We start from the raw sequence: 26,722 nt of genomic DNA, 5'->3' as shown, positions 1-26,722 counted from the left end.
ATTTGGATTTTTCTAATCTACCTCTAAGGATGCAGATTCTTCTAATTGTAGCTTCTCTGTCAGACTCATTTAAAAGTGAGAGAAGATTGGTAATTTAGTAGAGCAAGTTTTAAATTGGAGAGTTGAGTAGAAAAACAAATAGAGCAATGTTCTTAAAAATTCTGTTTGGTCTCTAACAGAAACTCACATTTGTTCCTTACTGTCACAGATCTTGTCTTCGTTACTTATGTTCTCCAGCTCGTAATTTCCAAATAAATCATGCCAGGACTGTCAGAACTGAATCCCAGTCTTCCAGTCACTCTCCTTCCACAGCAGAGTTTGCAGACTGCGCATACATGGCTTCACTAACAATCACTGTGGCTCTTTCCTGACATTGCCAGGGGACTGTGAGGGCAGCAGAGAGGTGAGTGCTTGGAAAATGTAGAGGATGGGGGAAGAGAAGGAAAAGAAGCAGGAGAGAAAGGAAATCCCTTCCCTTGCTGCTTGCTTTAAGAAAGAAATTAATCTGTTTAATCTCTAGCTTCATGACAGCTTTTGAGGAACTCAATCAGGCTTTTTTGAACCCATCCCACTCTGACAGATTGACATTTATGATCCCAACTGCCTGTGCAAACATCGGTAAGAGCAATAATTAATGAACCCTCACACATCACTGCTATCTCTCCTCAGACCATTTAAAAAGGAGCATAAGCTGTTAAAACCTCTGTCCACAAAGAACCCCGCATAGTCACAGGTAAAAAACACAACAGAGACTTGGAGAAATATAGGCAGTTTTTTTCAGCTAGTCTTAAAGCAAGGGATTATCATTCTCCTGATATGCTGAACTACACATTAGGAATATCTAAGAGGAAACAGCCTAATTACCTGATTTTTACTATTGCATTTGCCAGAATCTTTTTCTTTAAATAAACTGTATCGTATATTTCAAGTGAAGTTAAAGTTAACACATCTGTTTGAAATAGTATTTGCGTGTTTGCTGTAGCAATGGAAGTTCAACCATTCAAGGGGACTGGAGCATAGCAAAATTCGTAGCCATTTCCTCCAGCAACTTCTCCAACCCCTACTCCCCTTTGATACATATTATGTATTGTCACATTTATTATTATTATATGTATTATGACAATTATTTTGAAACCCTGGTAATTACACTGTGGATGATATTCCCCCCACACAACCAGAATCTGCATTTTGAAAGCGGGTCAGATATCCTGGTGTTCAACTCCTTCGTATTGTCCATTTCAGCAAGGAACCAATTTACTTTTTATTTCCCTGGATTTCTATAGGACATATTTTCAGGAATTTTCCCCATAGAGTTCAGGTGTCCACGTCAGAGTCCTGAGGATCCTCTCCTATTTTTCTCCCTGCAGGATCCACATCATCCTGGTTGAGACGCAGAAGGAATTCCTTTTAGAACCCATCAGGGCTGCTTCTGTTATGGTAGGGCAAGTCAAAGGGGCAATTCTAGATGGAGAGGTCACTTAACCAATATGGGGCCCTCCCTCTTTTCATTTGGGTTGAATTTACTGTATCTACATAGCATTTATATTAGTTCGCCTTCACTGCCTACTCAAAGTAGAAAGGCCGAATGGTGACCCTTCAGGTATTTGCAAAACAGATGGTTGTCACAACATAAAATTCTGACCAAAAAAACAAAACCAAAACATTTTCTGTTAGATACAAACAACAAATTGAACAATGGCTGTAGAGATACAGAAAGTTAGAAACAAATGAGTAATGGCCTTTTATTACACTTCTGTCCCCCTCACCAACAGCTCATTTGCATGTGTCTGATAGGCCCTTTTTAAAAGTAAACCAACGCAGAAGTACTATACCGCACACCATGTCTTAAACAAATTTAGTGTTTGTGTAACAATAGCCTAGTCTGACCTAGTCTAGGGTTTTTTCCAAGATTTTACCAAACTAGCGATCTTTGGTTCTTGTTTTGGGGTCTTCACAGATTCCTTAATCATAACTGTTCTCTGGTACTTTGACCTAGCACTCTAGATAGAGATGTAGGTTTTAGCTGTGGTATCTGAACACCTTCCATATTAAATTGCCCATCCAAAAGTCCTACCATAACATAAAATTATCCTGACAACTCCTATTTTATGCAACTTTTTTCAATCTTTCTAGGCTGTAGCTCATAAACCCCTATCCACAACACATTTCCTTACTAACATTTAATGAGAAGTCCTGCTGTGATAACTGGGCCTACAAATTTACCCTAATTGTGAGCTCAATTGTGAAAAGTGAGTGAAAGTTCATAAAGTGTCACAATAACCTACAACCATAAATGTTGGTGGGAAAAGGTGGTGTGATACATGAAAGGGGGGAGACGGGGAAAGAGTAGCTCCCTTTGATAGACACCCAGCCAGCCAGTTAGCTGTAAAATCCCTCTTGGTCTGTTCTCTGCTTGCTCTACCTGTAAAGGGTTAACAAGCCCTTTGGTAAAAGAAAAGGAGTGGCCACCTGACCAAAAGAGCCAATGGGAAGGCTAGAACTTTTTAAAATAGGAGAAAAACTTTCCCTTTGTCTGTTGTTCTCTGGAGAAGGAGACATGGAGCAGCAATGCTATAAGCAGGAATGCTGTGTAAGTCTTGAACCAGGTATAAAAATTCATCTTCCATACGTAGAAGAAATCATTGGACAGGGCATGTTTAAATAAACGCGATTAGGCTTATTTCTTTATTTTGGCTTGTGGATCTCCTCTGTGCTAGCCCGAGATGCTTTTGTTTTGCTTGTAAACTTTAAGCTGAACCTCAAGAGAGCTATCTTGATGCTTAATTTTTGTAATGGTTTCTTTTAAGATCTACCAAAAAGCCTAAGTTCCAAATGTATTTCCTTTCTTTTTGTTTTTAATAAATTTTACCTTTTCTAAGAACAGGATTGGATTTTTGTGTCCCTAAGCGGTTAGTGCATGTGTTGTTTAATTAGCTGGTGGCAACAGCTAATTTCCTTTGTTTCCTTTCTCAGCTCTTCCCCGGAGGGGGGTGAAAGGGCTTGAGGGTACCCCACAGGGAGGAATTCACAAGTGCTCCTTCCTAGGTTCAATGGGGTTTTTTGCATTTGGTGGTGGCAGCATTTACCAAGCCAAAGTCAGAGAAAAGCTGTAACCTTGGGAATGAAATACAAGCCTGGAGTGGCCAGTATTAATTTTTAAAATCCTTGCAGGCCCCCACCTTCTGTACTCAAAGTGCCAGAGTGGGGATTCAGCCTTGACAGGTGGAAAATGGAGACAGAGACTGAAATAGTTCAAACAAAAAGGCCTCCTGATATAACTCCAGGAGTATATTAAATTATGCCTGGTAAACAAGGAAAGCACGGAATCAGAAGACAGTGAACCAAAATTGGTGGTCAAAATTAGACCTAATTCATGGACAAAATAATGTTCCACCCATCACTCCCTTTCAGGATTCTTAAAAAGAAAATACATTTGGAGGGAAATGAGTGGAGATGAAACAAAGGGGGATAACTGCTGACAGAAAAGAGGGGGAGAGGAGTAAGTTTTACCATCATGGCCGCCAGCCCACCTCTTCCTGGGACCCCAGGATTCACTGGATGACACGGGTATGCTTTTGTCATCCTCATCCTAAGAGGTGTCCTGACCAGAGTCTGCCCAAGATGACATCACCACCTCCAGTGGCTCAGGCTAAATCCTGAGTACCATCTGGCTTGTGATTGACACATACACACACACACACATCATCCCCTTTGTGTGTCTTTCCTTCCTTTCCATATTTCTTCTCTTTCCTATTCCTCTAATTTTTTAACTCCTGTTTAATAAGAAAAGGAGTACTTGTGGCACCTTAGAGACTAACCAATTTATTTGAGCATAAGCTTTCATGAGCTACAGCTCACTTCATCAGATGCAACTGATGAAGTGAGCTGTAGCTCACGAAAGCTTATGCTCAAATAAATTGGTTAGTAAGGTGCCACAAGTCCTCCTTTTCTTTTTGCGAATACAGACTAACATGGCTGCTACTCTGAAACCTGTTTAATAAGAGTCAGGCTTAGGCTGCCAAGACTGTGTATTTTGCAACACTGCTGTGAGCCTGTGACCAGAGAGGCAGCTAAAAGCTATGATTTAACAGCCCAATGCTGGTATAAGTTTATCAGTTCTCGGAGTGGCTGGTAAGACCATGTGCTATGCCTGTGTTTTTCCAGCAGAGGTTGCAAGTGACAGTCAACACCAGAGATGGAAGCTGCATTTTCTCTCTTTTCCCCAAAAGGACAGTTAATACAATCTTTCATACCATCTAAGAGACTATGAGACAAAGGGGAGTTCTTTCTACAGAAAAAACTCTCCAGCTAACGGAAAAGGGAACATGGGATCCTGTTAAAATGAAAGCCTTATTTAATACTTTATATTTCAAATGCTTTAACTGTTTTTCCTTCTTTTCTGTATCTTTAATAAATGATTAAAGTAAATTTTTAATGTTGTGTTTGTCATGGTACTAAGCAGGCTGAGGTCTCTGTATACCAAACCCCAAATCTTGTTTAACACTGTTTAACGTTGGACAGTGATAGGAGCGTGTTAAAATCTTTGACACTTTTATTCCATCTATATTAATACAACAGTCCAATTTCCCATCCTGTTAAGTATTTGTTTTCTGAGGTTACTACAGTATTCTAGCATTATTATTCACATTAATATCTGTTTATAACCTCTCGCTTTAGAACTTTGAGAACTTGATTAGGGGTTTTTTGGGGGGAAAGATTTAAAAAAAAACTTGATGCAGTGAAACTTATATAGAGAGTTCCTGTACAACTTAATATTTTCAGACTCTCCAGGAATCCCTGCAGAACTCAAAAACTCTGTTATGCATCCTCTTCTGTTTCTGTGGAGTGAATAAAATAGAGAACTCCTCATGAAAATTACCATTCTGGAGATTTTGGATAGCACCCAGAAACAACAAATAACTTTTACATTAACTACAAAACAGTTCAACATGCATTTGTCCTGAGTCCTACTGAGTGCAACAAGTTTGGAATTCCTATACCAAGCTGTTTTAGATACACAATTAAATAATTGTTAGAAGACTTTCCAAAAGTAAAATACGTCTTTTGACACACCTTTCAAACAGTTGGACAAATCCACTTCAAATTCTGACCCTCTCCTAACCCTCTCCCTGCCCAAATCTGTCAGGAGATCACATATGCAAAATTTCAGGCAGAAGAGGTTTTTTTTAAATGTAGAAGTTATTGAGGGGACTGGGTCAAAACTGACCTGAAAATGAAACCTTATTTATTATAGCAGGAGTGACAGGAACTGCTATATTTAAACTTACTTCAAGTTTTCATTCAAACCACCCCAGTTTTTATTGTTTATAAGCTTTGTGAAACTCATCTTTTGGGCTGAAATTTCTAGGCTTCACTCTTTATGAATGTGAGGGACTTTGTTTAACTAAGTTTGGCTCAAAATTAATCTGTTTAGAGTAAGGGGAAAAAATTTCTCCATTATAAAAAATGGTGATCTAATTTTAAATTGCTTTGGCACTAAAAAAAGGTGGGGTTAAAAAACCCAAAATTTCAAAAGGGAAATAGTTTTCACTGGCAATTAGCTGAGACTGAGTTTAATTGTGAAAATTGGTTTGATGTGACCAAACCTGATACAAATCACTCTGCGCAGCACATTTTGAAAAGGACCTTCTCTCACTAGGCTCAACAGGAGGGAAACTACAGAAGGCTGCACTTCATGTGTGAATGGCTAACTGCAGCACAGTGAAAAATTTATCAGAGCCCTTTCATTCACTGCCTAGTCTGTAAAAGCTACACGGCTTAAACTTTGCAGGAGGGAATCTCTCCCTCCACACCTTATACCAGGGGTGGGCAAACTACGGCCCGCGGGACCGTCCTGCTCGGCCCCTGTGCTCCCTCCCCCGCTGTCCTCCCTCCCCCGCAGCAATGCCGCTGTATAGCGCGGCTTGCGCCCTCCTACCTCCCAGGCTTTCCAATAAGCCTGTCCTGCTGCTCTGAGCAGCATGGTAAGAGGGTGGGGGGGTTGGATAAGGGGCAGGAGGTCCTGGGGGACAGTCGGAACAGGGGATGGTTGGATGTGGCAGAGGTTAGGGGGGCAGAGGGGGTCAGGAGACGGGGGGCTTGGGTGGGAGTCCTGGGAGGGGGCAGTCAGGGGACAAGGAGTGGGGAGGGGGGGATTGGATGGTTCGGGGATCCCGGGGGTCCTGTCGGGGGCAGAGGTGTGGATAGGGGTCAGGGCAGACAGGGAGTAGGGGGGGTTGGATAGGGGGCGAGGGTCCCAGGAGGGGGCGGTCAGGGGACAAGAAGCAGGGGCAGTTGGATGGGTCGGGGGTTCTGAGGCGGGAAGTCAGGGGACAGGAAGTGCGATGAGGCAGGGGCCAGGCTGTTTAGGGAGACACAGCCTTCCCCACCCGGCCCCCCATACCGTTTCGCAACCCCGATGTGGCCCTCAGCCCAAAAAGTTTGCCCACACCTGCCTTATACAGCGATTGGGACAGGATGTTCTCATAGTATAAAAATTGCCACACTTGGTAAGATGAATGGTCCAAGTAGTCCAGTATCCAGTCTTTGACAGTGGCCAGTGCCAGATGCTTCTGACAGTTGGAGATTTAGAAATACCTGGAGCATGGGGTTACATGCTAACAGCCACTGATGGACCTATCCTCCATGAATGTATGTAATTCTTTTTTGAACCTATTTATACTTTTGGCCTTCACAACATCCCCTGGCAAGGAGTTCCACAGGTTGACTACGTGAAGTAGTACTTGTGACGAAGTGGGACTGTTCTTAATGTTTCCTCTGAATACTGTAGGGGTGCTTCAGTTTCCCCTAGGCATTTCTTAAGTCTCTAGGTGGTGGGATAAGGTGTGAGCTTCTTGCCCTGCAGAAAGTCTGCTCACAGAGAGGAGACTTCACCAGAGTCCTGCCTGGCTTCGTAGGGAGCAGTTCAAGAGCATCGCCTGGGGACTCCGTGACAGTACTTCCCTTTGTTTGTTTTAAACATGCTGCCTATTAATTGTATTGGGTGACCCCTGGTTCTTGTGTTATGTGAAGAGGTAAACAACACTTGCCTTTTCACTTTCTCCACACTATTAATGGTTTTGTAGACCTCCATCATATCCCCCGTTAGTCATCTCTTTACCAAACAAACAGCCACAGTCTTTTTAATCACTCCTTATATGGAAGCTGTTCCATACCCCTTCTCATTTTTGTTGCCCTTCTCTGCACCGTTTCCAATTCTAATATATCTTTTTTGAGATAGGGCAACAAGAACTGCACACAGTATTCAAGATGTAGCCGTATCATGGATTTACATATTGGCATGATGATATTTACAGTCTTATTATCTATCCCTTTCCTAATGGTTCCTAGCATTACCACCTTTTCAGTGGTAACAGCTAATTTAGACTCCATCATTTTGTATGTATAGTTGGGATTATGTTTTCCAATGTAAATTACTTTGCACTTAGAAACACTGAATTTCGTCTGCCATTTTGTCACCCAGTCTTGTGAGATCTGTTTGTCACTTTTCACAGTCAGCTTCAGGCTTAACTATCTTGAGTAATTTTGTATCATCTGCAAGTTTTGCCACCTCACTGTTCACCCCATTTTCCAGATCATATATGAATATGTTGAACAGCACTGGTCTCAATGCAGATCATTGGAGGACCCCACTAGTAACCTTTTTCCAATACGAAAACTGACTATTAGATCTTTTCACCATGTATTGATCCACGAGAGGACCTTTCCTAACTGCTTACACTTTGCTTAAGAGCCTTTGGTTAGAGACCTTGTCAAAGGCTGTCTGAAAATCCAAGTACACTATATCAACATGATTGCTGACTCCCTCAAAGAGTTCCATAGATTGGTGAGGCATGATTTCCCTTTACAAAAGCTGTGTTGACTCAACATATTGTGTTCATCTGTGTGTCTGATAATTTTGTTCTTTACAGTAGTTTCAACCGATTTGCCTGGTACTGAAGTTGGACTTACTGGCCTGTAATTGCTAGGATTGTCTCTGGAGCCTTCTTTAAAACAGCTGTTACATTAGCTACCCTCCAATCATCTCTACAGAGTGTGATTTAAGTGTTAGGTTAATAGCACAGTTAGTAGTTCTGCAATTTCATATTTGAGTTCCTTCAAAACTCTTGGGTGAACATCATCTGGTCCTGGTGACTTATTACTGTTTAATTTATCAATTTATTCCAAAATCTCCAATACTGACCCCTCAAGCTGGGACATTTCCTTGGATCTGTCACCTAAAAGAATGGTTCAGGTGTAGAAATTTTCCCCACATCCTCTGTAGGGGAGACTGATGCAAAGAATTCATTTAACTTTTTCCGCAACACCCAGCCCCTCCAAAGTCTGTAACGGGCATTGAATAAAAGCTTGGCATTAACACTCCAAAAAAAGAAAAACAAAAAACAAAAAACCAAAACCAGAAAAAACAAAACAAACAAACAAAAAACAGCCTTGTCTTCCTTGAGTGCTTCTTAAGCACCTTGATCATCCAGTGGCCCCACTGACTGTTAGGCAGGCTTCCTGCTTCTGCTGTAATTTTTTTTTTTTTTTGGGCTGTCAGTTTCTGTATCCTTAGCTAGTTGCTCTTCAAATTCTTTCTGGGCCTGCCTTGTTATACTTTTATTTACACTTGACTTGCCAGAGCTTATGCTCATTTCTATTTTCCTCACTTGGATCTGACTTCCAGTTTTTCTACAGTGTCTTTTTGCCTCTAACCTCCACTTTTACTCTGTTGTTTAGCCATGAAAACATTTTTTTTTGGTCTTCTTACTGTTTTTTTTTAAAATTATTATTTGGGGTATAAATATAGTTTGAGCCTCTGTTATGGTGTTTTTTTAAATAGTCTCCATGCAGCTTGCAGGCATTTCACCCTTGTAACTGTTCCATTTAATTTCCATTTAACTAGTTTCCTCAGTTTTCAGTAGTTCCCCTTTTTGAAGTTAAATGCTACTGTGATGGGATTCCTTGACACTTTCGCCCCTACAATGATGTTAAACTTAATTACATTGTGTTCGCCATTACTATGCAGTTCAGCCATATTCACCTCCTGGACCAGATCCTGTGCTTCACTTAAGACTAAATCAAGAATTGCCTCTTCTTAGGTGGGTCCCAGGACAAGTTACAAACAATCTAACCAAACAATTCTACTTCAAGAATTTTTTTTTTACCTAGGAAACCCCCCAAAACCCCCCACATCTCTATTTCAGTGACTTTAAGGACTTGTCTCCACTTCAAATGCTACAGTGGCAGAGCTGCACCACTGCACCTGCACCACTTTAGCACTTCACAGTAGACACTACTTACACCAACAGGAGGTGCCTACCGTCAGCATGGGTAACGCCCCTCTTCGGTGGCTAGGGTGATGGAAGAATTCAGTTGACCTTGCTGGTCCACACTGGGGGGGTCAGATCAGTGTAACTACATCTCTTAGGGGTGTGGATTTTTCACACCTCAGAGACACAAGCTATAGTGAAGTAAATTCCTAGTATAGACCAAGCCAAAGATACATGGTTAAGCTCTCATCAGAATATAGCAAAGTTGCAGCTGCATATGTCATTTTAATTATAACTGCTTGTCAATCTGCATTTTTATGGACTGATTTTCAAATATACTTTTTCCTACAACCTTAGGTAAATGAGCCTTGCTAACATCCTTTAGGTCCTTCAAGTCAGAAGAAAAGAAGGTTGTGTAGCTGGCTGGGAGGAAAATGTGTAGTCTTTGGCTGCTGACTAAATTAAGATACTTAACAGAAAAAGACTTTTTTTTATACAAGTCTAAATCAATGGCATGCTAGACTTTTATGACAATGAAAATAGTATATGTATGTGTGAATGGAAATACAATGCAAAATGCTACGCAGGCATAGCTAAAATAGTATGGTATGTTTGAGAATATGTGATTATTAAATTCAAAAGTAATGCATTCACGTGCACATGGGGCAGAATTAAGGTTATGTGCATGATCTTGAATCTTTTTAACTCTTAAGTACTTAATTTTGAAACCTTAATATTTTTGTTTTTTTAAAATATATACAAACAATTTATGTACATAGGGTCACTAGTTTCCATTGTGCTCTGTAGACAAATTGGAAGATAAGGACATTACCTTTTAAATGTAGATTGTAAGCTTCTCAAGGCAATCATAAGAGGATGACAATTTGTAGAGGGGAAATGGAAAGAAGACAAACCCAAAAGGGGGGGAAGTGTACACCGCAGATTCCTTCATTCCTCCCTCCCTCCCTCCAAACTTTCAGCAGTTTGCTTTGCCTAATCCCCATCCCGAGTGAGAAAAGAAGCATACTGTAGTAGAATGTAATTTAATGAGGTTGCTACCATCTCTCTCATGAAATGAAACATACCAATCTAACTCCACTATCCAAGATGAATGAAATGAAGGTAGTAAACAGCACAAGTGAAAACTAAACTAGGTATTTAAAACTCTTGAAATATTAATCTAAGGTATGATTAGTAAAACTGGAAATTTTTTTTTTTTTTTTTTACTTCATGGTAGTCCTTTAAATGCTAATAAATCTTGTCAAATTGGTTTGCTTACTACTGTCGTTGAACAATTGTGCCATCTTACAGAGGGCTCCTGCACTACAGTTTGTTTGGTGGTAGGAGGCATTCTCCCCTAGCCCATCATGTACTTCCATTAGTGTCATGCCTGTCTTTATCTGGGAATGTTAATTTCTTACATATTGTTACTTACACACCCAATTGATTCAGTTAATATGCATGTTCAAATGTAGTCAGGCACCTGCATTACAGAGCTCCTTTGATGGATTAATAGAGGGATTTCAGTTAGGTTAAATGTGTTATAAGGCAATGGCCACCTGAATTGTTGTTAGTTGAAGAAAAGATTGACCTTGTTTATAAGCAAAAATAGTCTGAATTACTGTCTCACTTTCCAAATCACCTGACAGAAAGGACACTGCAAACCTCTAGAGCCCAAAATAGCTGCTCAGTTTATGAATGTGGAGGAAGATGGAGAGCCTTCTCAAACATTCAGTCTAGCACCAGCTGTCTGTTGTCTGTTACAGATGCAAGCAGCGGAGATGCTTGTCTAAAAACAGCTGCCAGCTGCAAACCCATGCACCTATAGTAACAACCAGTGATTGGCAGGTACCATGCTGGGTTTGTGATGACCCTTGATAGTTCTGGGCAATTTATCCAGTGTAGAAATTCCATGGTAATCCAGGGAGGTTAAAGGAAGTTGTTACAGCTGGGAAATTGAATGCCATATGATTCTTACATTCAGCTTATCAGCAAAGCAGAGAGTGACATCTCCTCAGCTTTTGGAAGGCTAGTAGTAATACTTCCTTTGCGGTAAAACTGAACTATTAGCTTCCCAAAAACGTTTTATAGATGCCAATGAAAAAATGATAAAAATAACCTGTAAGAGGTTTTCTTTTCCATTCATAAAAATTAGAACTTTCGTGCTCAAAAACATTGAAACCCTTCTAAAAAATAGAAATTCCACAACACACTAGGTCACAAAATAGTTTATAGAAAGTTCAGCTAAAAGGAGGGGTGCTATTGAGGTTTAAGGAATGGGAATGAACTGTGTCATGGAAAGTGTTCAAAATAGGTAGGGCAGGACAAGTGTAGACAAAAGTAGAGAGGTCAGAGAAGAGGCAGAGCAGAGACTCGAGTAAAGTGATCAAGTAAGGAACGGGATGAGGTCATACAAGTAGAACGGTGGGGTGTTCTGAAAAGCAATTGGATGCAATCACATATATATCACGTGCATCCCATCCATCTGTAGTATTTAAAGAGAACCAATCACTGTAAGACCTAAGCATATTTACATATGCATATGGTTGTTAACCTCTGAGAAGAGGACAAGAAGCAATGCGCTTAAACTGCAGCAAGGACAGTTTAGGTTGGACATTAGAAAAAACACTTCCTTTCAGGGTAGTTAAGCACTGGAATAAACTGCCTATGGAGGTTATGGAATCTCCATAATTGGAGGTTTTTAAGAGCAGGATAGACAAACACCTGCTAGCGATGGTCTAGATCAGGGGTGGGCAAACTATGGCCCTGCAGATGTTTTAATCCGGCCCTCGAGTTCCTGTCAGGGAATGGGGTTGGGGGCTTGTCCTGCTCCACGTGTGCTGCGGCTCCCAGAAGCAGCGGCATGTCCCTCCTCCGGCTCCTATGTGTAGGGGCAGCCAGGGGGCTCCACACGCTGCCTCCTACCCCCACCCGGGTATCGCGGGCAATGGGAGCTACAGGGGCTTGCGGATGGGGCAGCCTGCAGGACCGCCTGGCAACACCGCTGTGTAGGAGCCAGAGGGGAGACATGCCACTGCTTCTGGGAGCCTCTTGAGGTAAGTGCCATCCGGAGCCTGCACCCCGACCTCCTCCTGTGCCCCAAACCCCTGCCCCGATCCCCCTACTGCCCTCCAAACCCCTCAGTCCCAGCCATGAACACCTCCTGCACTCCCAATCCCTCATCCCCAGCCCCAACCCAGAGCCCTCACCTCCGCCCCCCGCATGCCAACGCCCAGCCCGGAGCCCCCTCCCACACCCTGAAGTCCTCATTTCTGGCCCCACCCCAGAGCCCGCAACCCCAGCCGGAGCCCTCACACCCTGCCACACCCCAACCCCCAATTTTGTGAGCATTCATGGCCCGCCATTCAATTTCCATATCCAGATGTGGCCCTCAGGCCAAAAAGTTTGCCTATCCCTGGTCTAGATAATACTTAATACTGCCTTGAGGGCAGAGGACTGGACTAGAAGACCTCTCAACATCCCTTCCAGTCAACAATTCTATATAGAAATAGGACTCAGGGTTATTCAGCTTGTGTAGTACAAAATCACGAATCAACATTGTACATATAACATGGGAACTTTGAAAAGTGTCAGCAGTGGCCTAACTGCTTCCCTTGAAGTCACTGGGAGAAATCCCATATTTATTGAACTACTCAAATGTTGTACTAATTGGAAAGAATGGGTAGGCAAGCTGTAACATTACAATTCTGCGAATGCTCTCAAGTTTATATAAACAGGCAGCTCCTTCCTGCCTCAAAATACTGAGTTGTGTGCTTCAGAGTAGCAGCCGTGTTAGTCTGTATTCGCAAAAAGAAAAGGAGGACTTGTGGCACCTTAGAGACTAACCAATTTATTTGAGCATAAGCTTTCGTGAGCTACAGCTCACTTCATCAGTTGCATCCACCGAATGCATCCGATTGATATTGGAATATCAAAGGATTTCCAAGGCAAAACCACAGATGCAGCAAAGGAGGAGCTGTGAAAAGCTATCCTGATTGCTACTGAGCAAAACACTTTCTGCATTGTCTCTTCAAAATGTGGTTTGTGAATATCTATAGAATAGGTGACATGTTCCTAATGATAGTTATCTTGCAATGAAAGACTGTCACTCCATGAGTCGCTGTGTCATTAATGTAAAGAATAAAAATGTATAAACTCTTCTATTTTGATAAATATTCTACTTAATGCATTTGAGAGTAGATTCTGAAATTAAATTGCTGATTTGTTTTCCAACTACTTTAATTTCCAATCAGCATTATCTTAAAATCACATTCTCTCTGGATCACTTTGTTTTTTGGGGCACTATCCTTAGGAAAAGAAGCAGACTTTGCTGTGGTGTGTAGATAGCTTACACTTACAGATATCTGCAGTAAAACAAAAATCAAGCTTTAGCTGAAAAACGTATACTCCATTTTGAAGAGAGAGACTTGGGAAGCATCAACACTGATTTATGATGAAGTGCCCAGTTCTGTGCTGGAGGAGAAGTAGAACAATGAAACTGAAGTTCAGGGAATACACATATGGACCTTGTTTTGACTTGTTTCACTCCTGGTTCTTTATTCAAGTGTTGCAGGGTTTTAGTTCAGTCTTTAGTTGCTCCCTTCAGATTACATTTGATATGCTAAGTTTGTGGGAGTACGATTGGGGAAAAGGGGAGGTTTACATTGCAGATGCTTTTTTGCGTATCTTATTAGAAAATGGGACAATTTTTAAGTCAGACTGTAGAACGTACAGAGAGCAGCAGAGTAAACCTTGAGAATTGTACACTTCACATAATTTGATTACAGAAATTGGAGAAAGAGAATACCCCGCATATGAAGCATGTAGTTAGAGGGACCCCTATCATTAAGGCTCAACACAATATCTGCTACTTCCCATCCCTTCCATTCAAGGAATTAATAAGCCTCGTACTTCCGTTAAACAGATTTACAGAAGACTCCAAGATTATATCTGTACATTTTAAAGGGTTTCACTGCAAATTAATTCCTAAATGGAAAATAGTAAAAAGCTTTACCTGGAGGTCTCTGCTGCTGTCTGAAATGTCTAAACTTAGATTTTGAGGCTTTACCCAAGAGTAAGATAAAACCTTTGGGACACTGTCCCCATGTTAGAAGTACAGCAATTACCTTCTATGTTGTATACACTTTAAATTTAAACACAGTACTAGAAGAAGCAAGAGATAAGTGTCACGTTTTCTAATGGTTCCAGGATAGTTACTTAATATTGAACTGGTAAAAAAATATACTCTAGCACACTAAAATAGCTCACTGAAAATGATAAAGAGCTATATTTCTCAATATTTTTTAAGCCCACTGGTAAGAGAGTTATTACAGATCTGGACAGATAATCAAGCCACTGCTTAATAACTGTAGCACTCTGTGGTGAAATCAACTCAGCCCCTTCAGGCTGACAGTAGCAAAGTCCCTGACGGATTTTTTCAATCGGATATTGGCTGTGTTCAAGTTAACGACTCAAGGATTCTTTGCTACATTCTTTATTTTGCCCTGCTAAGGCAGCCAAGACAAATTAGCCCAATCTGAAGTAAAAGCAAGCCCTCAGCTACCCCTATCTTGTACTAATATATATTTTTAATAAGTTTTGGAAAAGGGGTATAGGTGGGAAATGCATGACATGCAACTCTAATTTCCCTGTCCCTTGAATAAATGGAGATGTGGTTTATTTAAAATTCTGAGCTGTAGTTCTGCTATTTGGGAATAGCTTTCTGAAAGTCTGTGGGTGGATACTGGTAATGAAACAGAGAATTCAGAACTGCGGGGAGCATAAGGCCAAATAAGCTTTTATACCAGTATACATGTGTATTCTTTAAAAATAATTACACAGCTATAGTGGAAGGCTAGTTAACTGAACCCACAGAGGCACTGACTGTTCAGACAATTAATCTCAATATGAAATCCCCCATGGCAAAGTGCTGTAAGTTTAAATTCTCTGATTTTAACCGTAACATTTAAATTTATTGGGTAATGTCCACTCCTCTTTCTCAATGGATCTGAGGAATGATTTTTTAATCACAATATCATTTCACAGAAAGATGATGTCATATCTGGAGTATAAGTGAAAAATTTGATAGTCTCAAAATCTTACAAACTTCATTCACGCAGACCTGGATAGGACTCCTGTCACATGGATTGAAGAAGGCCTAAAGGACGATAAAAAGCGTAATGGGAAATGGCAATGTAGAGGTGGGGCAGATGTTTAGTGAGGTGCAGTATGCATTAGTCCTACCTTTAATAAATGATCTAGAAGGGGGAAAACCAGCAACACGTCTCAATCACTGAACAATCCTTTTCTCTGGCCTTGACAAAAGCAATGTTGCTCTGCTCACGTCCATGTAGATTGCTGCTGCAAAGGCCATTCTCCTAACCCAGTGATACTCCGACCTCAGTGGTTCAGGAGTCAAATTAGCAATCGACATTATCCAAAAGGGCGACAGTAGAGTGAATTCATTGTTTCATTTACTCAAATATTACATATTTATATTTAAACAGTATGACAGGAAATATTTATATATATAATTCTCACAGCAGAATGACCGAAAGTATTATTATTTTATCAACTACAACTACTTAATAACATAGTAAAAGCATCCTGACTGGTTAATAGATTAAAACACACAGTATTTAATATCAAGTGCTGCAATGAGCTGCAGAAGACACACTGAAGAGCCACTTGCTGCTCACGACCCTCAGTCTGAGTATCACTGTCCTAGCCCATCGCTTTGACCGTGTCACCCCTCTCTTTGCATCCCTCCACTGGCTCCCCCTTCTCCATGTCATCAAACATAAGTTGCTTGTCTTCACTCTCAAGGCCTTTCATGGCCTATCTCCCTACTTCTCTCTCAATCGGTATCAAAATATTGACTCCCACCTCCAATTGGCCCATGATGCCAGCCATCATCACCACTTGTTAAATTTCCAAACAACCATCTTCATGCTTTCTCCCATTATGCCCATCACACTTACGAGGTACTCCCCATAAACAGCCACAAAGCCACCTCATTATCATCAATCAAATCTTTCATCAGAACTCTTCTTTGCCATACTGCTTACAAAAAACTCGACAATGGTTAGGCTTCTGGTGTGCCGAGACCACTGCCTACATGCTGATCAATTTCTCTCTCACCAGCATCCTTAATGGGTAGCTGTGATGGCTTGATAAGAAAGAGGAGCTCTTTCTGGAATGGAGATTATCCGCATGTGTTCTAGAAACACTTCCAGTGTGTGTATTTCTGGGTAGACAAGAGAGGAATGCCAGAATGTTCTGACTTGCTACCATGTGTTTTCATTTCTAAATGTTAACAAAATTTGTTAGTCTCTAAGGTGCCACAAGTACTCCTTTTCTTTTTGCAGATACAGACTAACATGGCTGCTACTCTGAAACATTTCTAAATGTTTTTCATAGCCCAGGAACAAACAGTGTGAGCAACTAGTACCTGAAGTATCAGGCTGCTGGCAAACGTCTTTTCAGGATCCTCTAGTTTGAAGGCTAATTTCAATGGCATTATATTTCCTCTGTGGCTTTTCTGAAGAGATCACCAGTCATAAAGGTTTATGAGATTTCAATGGAGGTGAATGATGGAAGATCAGAAAAAAGGCTTTTTTTTCTGGATATTGTTAAGTATCAGGTGTTTACATGCTCTTTAAAAGCTTTGCAGTAAAAGCCACAGTTTGTTTCCATAACTCAGGGCTTCTCTTCATGAATACTTAGTTTGCAGTGAGCTAGGGTGTAAACGTACCCCTCAGTATCCTGCCATTGACTAAAAGTTCCCTAGTGCATTTTGATCTTTCCCACTTTGAAATGGGAGTAGATCAAAGCGCACTAGGGAACTTTTAGTGTGTGGCAACAGTTACCACATGGACACTTAGCACATGGCAGGCATGTGAGGGGTAGATTTACACCCCAGCTTACCATGAACTAAATGTTTGTGTACATAAGCTCTCACGCAGTGACAGCTGCTGTTTGCACATTAGCACCATTGTTGGGAATCATTTTACCTACTAGTACAATATAGGTTAAGATACAACTCATCTCTTTGGGACTTCAACTACACTGGTTAGGAATCCAGTCCAGACAGTGCATCATTTAGTCTAGAAGAGGATTCAGATGAAATGGTCAGCCACAAAATGTGGGTAGCAGTTCTGAAATCAGTTTACTTGTAGGTCAAAATTAAGCAAGAATATGCTTATAGTGATGCTGAAACAACATCCTAAAATTGCAGCAGTAGGCCCTTAAAACTGTTTACATGCCGATTACAGTATTTACAATTAGGATCTTAATCTACAATAATCATAAAAGGGTTTTCAAAATGCTCTTAGATACCAGTTTCCAAAACTAATGCAAACGTATATGTGCAGCAAACGTCAGACCACCTTCTGGCAACAGAGGAAACTGATCTGTCTATCCAGATAGATATGGGAGTATGGAACAGATAATACAACTCATCTCAGAAATAGGCAGCAAGATGAGGCAGTAAAAACCCATCAACATACATCATTCGATCATGGTACAGTGTCATCTTCCAGCCTCTATTAGCCCTCACTGCATCAGTGCAAGTCCCAGACACTTTATCCTGTTTATAATTGCTGATGAGCAGTAATAAGGCCTCCATGCCTCAGCTCCCGTCCGTTCCACTTCAGCGCCCACCTATTAGGTAATAACTTTTATTTACAGCCTTGCTTGATGCGCTGTTTTATTAGTATAGCCAAGAACTGAGCCGGGTAAAAAAAGTGTCTCTAATGGGCACTATAATTGCCAGGGCTGGGAGATTTATAACGCAGCTCTGTGGCTGTTCTAGCATCCTATTCCTTCTGGTGAGAAGGCTCTAGGAAGGTTGGATTGCTAACACAGTGCCCTCCAACAGTCAAACACTAAAGAGCACCTTAAAGAGCACCTCAAAAGGTCAATTGGAACAACAACAAAAACCTCTCAAAGTTGTTTTTATAATAAAAAAATCCGTCACTAACCTTTTTTATATTGTTAGCTCAGACACTTTACCACTGCAGAGCAATAGAATATCTAATTAATGGTAGACCAGAGCTTTTTGTCCTTACTAGACGTGTAAGGGATGATAAAAAGTGATCATAAAAAGGAAGTTTCAGCCACAGCCAAAGCCAAGGAGCCATTCATTTGACTGGTATTTCCATACTGTCTGTGCTAGCAGTTCCCAAAAGGTTGTCATCTCAGGCAATATGGGCTCAATCCTGCAAGGGGCTGAGCATTTTGGCACTGATCTAGCAAAACACTTAAGCACATGCCTAAATTTAAAGATCAGTGTTAGAGGCTCAGCACCTCGTAGGATTGAGCCCCAAACAAGGAGAAGCATACAGCATACTCCTAAAACTGAAACTCTGGACCATAAAAGTACCACCTGACATGCAAAATAAAGTTCTGATATGTTAGCACCAAGACAAAATTACAAATGACGTGCACACATATCTTTATATGATATGAAAATCCTTCGTTTCCATGACCTCCCATGAGAAGTGGAGTAAGGCACAACTATATGGATAAACTCTGTGGATTGTTTGTATCATTATTGCAACTGATCTGTTTCTACTGCACTCTCTTTTTCAAGCACAATTAAGAATTAGCAGAGTGCATTCAAGGAGTTTCACTGACCTTTCCAGAAAATCTCTAAATTGTATGAAAATGCTTTAAAATCCAGCTGTTATGATTTACATATTCAGTCTTAGAGTCATATAGCAGAAGAGCAATAAAATCCTTTTATGCTATTTAATACTGTACTTTCATGACAAAGGCACGAGTATAAAAGGAGTAAGGATGCCAACCTGAGTTAAAAAAGCTTTACTGCAATAATGTCAGCCATTAATCTGGACATGAATTCTAACCAATAAAAGACAAATTAAGATACATAAAAAACCACTCAGCAGGCCAGAGCCCAACATCTTTTCTACAACATTCTCACACGTCTGGCTCTTCAAAACCTTTAAGGCCTCGCCCCAGCTAGTCATTCTTAGACTTTTCATTCTTTTCTATCATAATCCTTGTCCTTTGGACACACTTCAGAATATAAATACTTTTACAACCAGACCATCAATTCTGACAAAGGGAGAAAAACACTATTTGGTGTCATAATGTGACTTTTTGTCAGAGGGCTGCTCCAGAATCCAAGCTGACAAGTGCACAGGGTAAAAACTATTCTTTTAAAAAACACTTTTTCCTTGTCTTGACAGATTTATTGTTTTGATCTTTCTTCAATGGTTACACTAAATGCTAATAAAATGTGAAAGGTTTATGTCTTCCTTAATATTCTCCTGATGGGAGCCAGCATATTACATAAGTAGGTCAAATTTCTAATTTTCTCTCTCAAATACTGATACTGCAGACCTAAGGGAAAACCTACACTGGGGTGGGGGAGAGAGATGCAGATGAACTCACACCAAAACATTCTTCTTTAAAGCTCAGACCTGAGGAAACGCAGGATTCTTACAAAAGGAAGTATTTATGCAAAGTGTAGTATATACAGTTTTTATCCACTGAACTAACCAACTTCCTAGGAACAAGCACACAAATTGAAATGTGGCTACAGTTATCTTGAGTATAATATGCAACATTCACCTCCAGTAGCCTTATCAGCCCACCTCTCAATCCCAGCTCAGTTTAAGACTTTATATACATATAGTAAACCTCTTTGTAACCCACACTACTATTAAATATTTTTATTTAACTGGATTCCGAAACACTGCCCCAGAAAACAGCCATTTCTTCTTCAAGCACCACTGAGAAAATTTGATTGAAATGTAAGTTTTGAAAAAAGTAATTTTAACAAAACTTAGATTTTTTTTTTTTAATTATTACAACTGGTGCTTTAAAAAAAAAATTCTACATTTCCTGTATTACTTGCACCCAAAAAGAATTGCTTGCAAGCTAGACCTTCCCACATTGTGCAAGAACTTGAGAACTTTAAACTTGAATTGACTAGCTTATTTCCACTGTCAGACCTAGGAGAAATGCTAAAAGTAAGCAAAACATAAATAGTGACAAAAATGTGAAATTTAAAATACTGGCATTTTTGTGGGTAATTATGATTTTTTTCTTTAGAAAGTAACCTTTTAACTCCTTCAGTAGAGTGAAAGACTACAACTGAATCACATAGACCCTGACCAGTGAACGGAAAGCATTTTCAAAAAGAGGCTTGGGGAAAATAAGAAAACTACAAACAATGCAAAACAAATCTGCTTTACTCAATTGGCTATTATACTAAAGGAGAGACTGGTAACCCAAACAGCAAGTTCTCTTTGCATTTTTGTTGATAGCTTCTAAAACAACATTGCATATGACAAATATACCAGAATAAAGGGACCAAAAATCTCTCTAGATTACTAGCATAGACTTGGAATAAGAAAGCTACTGGGAAAAACATCTTAATGTTTAATGGGACATTTCTCAACATGTCTAATAGTTCCATCTGCCTTAATCTAATCTAAGGAGATATTGCTTCTCCCATATGGCATGCCAAACTGTAATCTTGCCATTATGCTAATTATGATCACATTTTTAATATTCACATAGTGCTTTTCCACTATCATTTTCAAGACCATCTATCCAGAAAGTTATTTAACCACCCTTCAATCTAAATTTTAGTTAAATATTACAGCAGCTACCGTATGAAGGAAAACATATGCAGTTGAGCTTAGTTTGTGTAGAGACAGAGGCAAAGGGATAAAGAGGCAAACTTACTTTCTTGTTTAGAAGCATCTAAATGGGACAGAAACATCTTGGTCTTTTATGACTGGAAGAGGGGGATGACGTAAGAAAAAAAGGCAATAGTAGAAGTGTCCTGTTTTAGCTTTTGACAAACTGAGAAACGTTTCCTGCAAGAGTCACAGCAGAAGAAGAATGCCCTAATTCCTGAAAGAGAGGGAGTCCTTAACTATGCTCAGGAATAGCCCCCATTCAGCCATCAGTACTGGAATATTGGTGCTTACTCCTAAATATAGAGACAACGGCATGGAAGGGTTTGCAACAACTGATCTGAATCAGGTTTACCCCCCGTCTCAACTGATGCAAACATCAGTTCCTCCTTGTATGTACTGTGAGGTCAATTAGGAAGGGTGCAACCAACTCTGCTCTGTTCTTTCAAAGTGGGACTGTCATAGGTTCCATCTAAATTCGATTAAAGCAACAAGATTACTTTTGTATTTTTCTATGGTTATATCATGTTAATGATTTAGCTGTTACTCTCAACAGCAGGTCACCACGGTTTATTTTCCACTGCTATTCTCCTGGTATACGTACTACACTCACTTGTAATTGTACAACTACATATTATGCAAAGCCGAATAGAAAGCAAAACTTACCAGAGTCACAGGATCTTTTGGTTGGTGTACCTAACGAGACATGAGGTGTACCTGTGCATGGCCCACCTGGAAAAGGAGAATAAAGTCAGTCCCAAAACACATTACTTCTCAGCATTTGCCATCTTCTTACAGATAAACCAAATCAGAGTTATGTCTAGGGATGTACAGGTACTGAAACATACACATGTCCTGGGAATTTATGGGTGTTGAGAGTCCAGTATTCATTGAGCTCTTTGTCCTCCACCCCTTCCTTCCCATTAATATCTGAATATGACTTACAATTAAATATTAGGATGACACTTTTTTTATATGCTGTAAACATTTTGTAAGAAATATCTTTAGAGAAATACACTGGCAAAGGTGATTCTACATTCCAACAGAGCTGGGATCTCCTATGGTTAATCCACAAAAAGACCTTGGGGTGAAATCCTGGTTCCCCTGAAGTCAGTCAATAGGAGGTTTGCATTATATTTCTATAGCGCTTTACATCCCACAAGGGCTTTACAAGCAGGTTATGTAAATGGATGCAAGATCATAGACTTAATGAGTTGAACCTACTTTCACCAGGCCTAGATTTTGTCCCATTTCTAAAAATCACTTCTCCCACCATGGGAACGTACTTTTCTTTGGGTGGAATGCAATACTATTGAACAGCATACAGCAAAACTACACAATAGTTTAGGATGGGAAGAGAGAACAGCATATCCAGCTGAAACTGCTGGAAGAAGTTATACAGACATAATATTGACAAAAATGGAAGAAGTGTCATGGGATCATTAATCACCACAAGTGGTCAAAAGTTTGGTTTTACGTATAATCTCAACACAAACATATACTACATTACCTTTGTGGACAAATTTTATTTTCAGGTTCTGGACTCTTGCCCACTCATCTGGTATTTGTTTGGTGGTAAATTGCTTTTAGGCTTCCTACCATATTTCAACATTCATCATCATGGAAGAGCTCTCCAGAGATCTTGTTAAACTAACAACCCAATTCAGTATATTTACTGTGTTGCCGTAAAGCACAAATAAAATCATATAGCTGAGTCAAGACAAATTGACAGAAAGCATAACTGACAGTAATAATACATTGTAGCTTGGATAATTGGATGATATTACATACCTAGAACCTGAAACTAAGTCTGGTCTAGTAGACTTTGGCAATGGAAATACCAACAATTCAGTTTAAAGCAAGGGGTTAGTATAAGCCTGACCCCAAGTATTGGGATGTGCTGTTAACTGGGCTTATGTCTATGCTGCCAGGCAGTTTGGACTACAGAGGTATGAACTGCCATGTACACCGAAGTCCTGCACTATAATGGCCCTGTGTGGACATGAAGTAAAAGGTTTAGTTCACATTTAATGTATTCATCTTCAAATAGCACTACATTAATGCAAACTAAGAACCCTTTTGTTCGCGCCTGCAGCATCCAAATGGGAGTTATAGTGCAGCACTTTGGTGTGCAATGCTATTCACATACTTGTAGTCCAAACTGCTGAGCAGAGTACAGAAGTCCTCAGTTGTTACTAGTCATCCAATATTTCTGTGTCCTGAAATCAGCACTGTTGCTAGAACAAATTGTAGTCTTCCCTTTTCAAACCATTTCAAATCTGGACTGGTAAAAGTGACCAACGATGGAAACTAATTGTACCTTTTTGCTTCTTTATGTTTTATAAAAAGGCAGCCTGAATTTTTCTCATGTTATAATTGCACCTGTTTTTACTACAGAAATGTCAGATTTTGCTTGCCAACTCTGTTTATATTGCAAAAACTCATGGGATTATAGCTTTATAAAAGGTGACAGAAACATGGCTAACAGAGAGGAAGGCATTTTTAGTCAGACCACCTACAATTCTGCTTGCTGTGTTTGAACATCTGTTTAACTCAAGCTTCTGAAAAAACACTGAGGATCAAAGCTCTCAAAAGATTTTGAGATTTCAGAACCCAGCCTCTCATACGAGGGAAGAAGTAGATCCCACTTGAGTTCCCTGGTCCTTCAAGGTGTCCTCAAGCCGACCTGTGGAAACTAGTTCAACAGCACAATTTTTATTCCCCCTTGACAGGTCACCTTTAAAGTGATTTCAAGGTAAATCAAAATGTAAATCTAACAAGACACTGTCAAGTTCAAATCATTTAAGAATTCAGCTTCTTTACTTGTGTTAGACTTTGTTAGAATATTAAAAATGAAAACGTTAAGAGGTCAGATAATTTACACTATTAATGCTATTGTCCAAGATGCCAAGTAATGCACTAGTGTTTTGGAAAAAGGGGATGAAAGAATCCCCAAACAGACCTGATAACCATTTGAAGAGCCTTTTACAAGCTGACTCAAACACTAGTACAAAGTTGCAACATTTTGGATATTTATATTGCAAAGGAATTTTTAGAACAAATACCAAAAAAACTTGCTATTGGAAATATACAAAACCTTCAATTTTAGGTCTATTTGACTTGTCAGTGTCCATTTTAAAGAGCCGGTGCACATCCATTGTTTACATGTAAACAACAACATGGAACAGTGTGCAGTTCTAGTGATGTAATTCCATGCAAGTGTGCTTTGGTTTCGAGTGAAATACCTTTTTCATTAAAAAATGTCATTTAGTTACATTCTTTCAATTTTCATAGAAAGAAAAATTGATTTTCTACAGTGATGGAGCCTTTGAGATCAAGATTATTGTACAGTAAAATATTTACACCAGGTAGGGCTTTCAGCACCCAGGCAAATATAGGATTTTTTACTTGCCATTTTTAAGCAAAGCAGAATAAATTGCAACTATTTCTCATTCTTTTGCATTTGCTGCAGTGCAATAGGAGTTTGTTTATTGCCTCATTAGATATTATGTTCAGATAGGTCTGATTTTTTGTATTGCATAGTAGTAGGGCTTCAACAACTAGTAACTTGGGATTTGCATGCAAATACACCAGAGTGCCTCATAACCGATGAAGTCTGCATGCCCTTTGCAGCACTTTCTTCTACAGCTGTTTTTTGTTCCACCATTAAAAGTAGTCATGCATAATTGTGTACGGTGGGCTCGAATCTGCAATTCTATGGGGAAACCATGATGCTGAATCCATTGTAATACTGACAACTAACTCAGAGATCTTTATACTATTTGAAACAGGCAGTGTATTTTTCACTGGGCTGAAATTAGTACAGTTTGTGTAGGAAACTGAAGTTAAATGACTATCCTCACTTAACCACTACAACAAGTAGGTTTACGTTAACATGTCCCTCTAAGTATCAGAATCTTAGTACCTGGAATCAGTGCTTGGTGTGTTTAACTATGGGTCACAAAATGCTCATTCAGTAGACGCACTTTGCACATGAAACACTCTAGTTGTCCAATTCTTAGCATAATCCAAATGACTGGAAGCTATTAATTGCTCTCCCTTTAAATGAAGCAGGCCCAGGGCCCTATGCCAGACCAGGTGCTCTAGTTTGGCCAATTAAGAGGGCAGAGCAGTACCTGGGGCTAGAAAGGATCAGGGAGAATCAGGGAGGTGGGAAGTTCCTGAAGGAAGCTGTCAGAGGTTCCTGGGGCAAGGCTGAAAGCAGGAGAGGGGGTTTGCTGGCTGACCTCCTCAAGCCAGAGAGCTGAAGGCAGGACAGCAGCAGAGGGAATTGCCTGCTGACTTCCAAGCTGGATCCAGAGGCCTGAAGAAGGCTGAAGCCAGGAGATCTGCAGAGGGGTTTGCCAGTTGACCTCCCAAAGAGCAGCAGAAGAGCCTCCTTGCTGGTCTTTCTGAGAGGAGAGGTTAACAGAGCAAGGGGAGTGATGGATGCTGCCTGGTGAAGATCAGGGGGAGCAGGGGGGTTGCTTCTGGGAAGACCAAGGTTGCACTCCAGCTGGAAGGACTGGGGTGGCTGAAGAGCCAAGCTATGATGGAAGACACCAGAGCATGGTATGTGCTACATCGGCAGACTAGATGTCATGGGATTTTAAGGATCACATTACTGGAAATAATAAAAGGACTTTGTTTGGGGACTTTTGTTATGCATTTTTGTCACTATATGTTTTTGTAACAAACTGGCCCCGAGGAGGAGTATTATGGAGGCAAGAAAATCTATTATGGAGCCATTAGGGGCCCCAAGTTGGGAAGTAGCATGGTAATCCTAGCGTTAGGGCATCCAGCTGCAAGCGGGTACTTGGGGGCAAGGGGGAATCATTTATAAAAATCATGAGGCTAGCTGAGAAGTCATAAGATTTTAAAGAGTTTGTGATCTTTTTATGTGCCTTCTAGGGTTTTTTGTTTGTTTGTTTTTTAAACGAAAGCTGAGCTTCCCTTGTAATATGACTCCAGGAGCTGCAGCTTCAAATATTGCAAGACTCACTATGAAGACAAAAGAGTTGACAATGTCATTGGGTTTGCACAGTCCAGCACTCAAAATAAAGGGAGGGCAACTACAGAAGAGAAGCACTTTGTAACCTTGAAAATACTAAAGTACATACATATACACACAAGGTCTTGTTAATACATTTGCAATGCCTGGCTATTGTTGGCTCCTGGTATCACTAGCCCACTGTGGCTAATGTTAACATAGTGCACTAAAGACATCAATTAGGAAAAATGAATTGTGAAGCAGTCAGTCAGCTAAAAATTGCCTGTAGGTCAATAATCAAACATTTCTCTACCAGCTTCTGTTGTAACTCTATAAAATATTAATAAAAACATAAAAAATAGTTAACTTACCTATTTCTTTTGCAGATTTATTACACCTTCAATATTATTTCTTAATTAGCATGACATTTACATAACAATATAATTAATTTCTATCTACAGGCACAGTGGACTAATTAGAAATGCATAATCTCTTTTAAATACCTTGTCAATTTCACTCCATCATATTCTGGTGGCTGATTTACCTTTGCATAACTAAACATACTAGTATGTCAAAATACTACCCTCAGACAAACAATTTTACCTAAATATTAAAAATAAAGATTAAAAAATCCACTAATGTAAAATATCTAGTGACTAAGGCACTTGCTAGAATGTCTTTTAAAGTGGATCTATCAGATACAAAAGTTTGTATTTTTCTTGTTTGTCAACATTAATTTAATACTCTAATGTTACAAGCACGTACAACAGCTTCCTCACCAGAATAAT

General features: G+C 40.0%; 1 protein-coding gene across 4 annotated transcripts in view; it reads right to left on the bottom strand.

Annotated features, from left to right (window-relative positions):
• ZFAND3 (zinc finger AN1-type containing 3) overlaps nucleotides 1-26,722 on the bottom strand; it is a 248,856-nt gene that overhangs the window by 35,574 nt on the left and 186,560 nt on the right. For all 4 annotated transcript variants that reach the window (XM_048843492.2, XM_048843491.2, XM_048843489.2 and 1 more), the window contains one exon: nucleotides 21,611-21,676. In XM_048843492.2, coding sequence (XP_048699449.1) covers nucleotides 21,611-21,676 — 66 coding nt within the window. The remainder of the gene's footprint in view (nucleotides 1-21,610; nucleotides 21,677-26,722) is intronic.

The sequence above is a fragment of the Caretta caretta genome, chromosome 3 (genome assembly GCF_965140235.1).
Source record: "Caretta caretta isolate rCarCar2 chromosome 3, rCarCar1.hap1, whole genome shotgun sequence".
NCBI lineage: Eukaryota > Metazoa > Chordata > Testudines > Cheloniidae > Caretta > Caretta caretta.
Note: the sequence above shows the minus strand (reverse complement) of the source record. Positions and strands in the feature narration are given on the sequence as shown.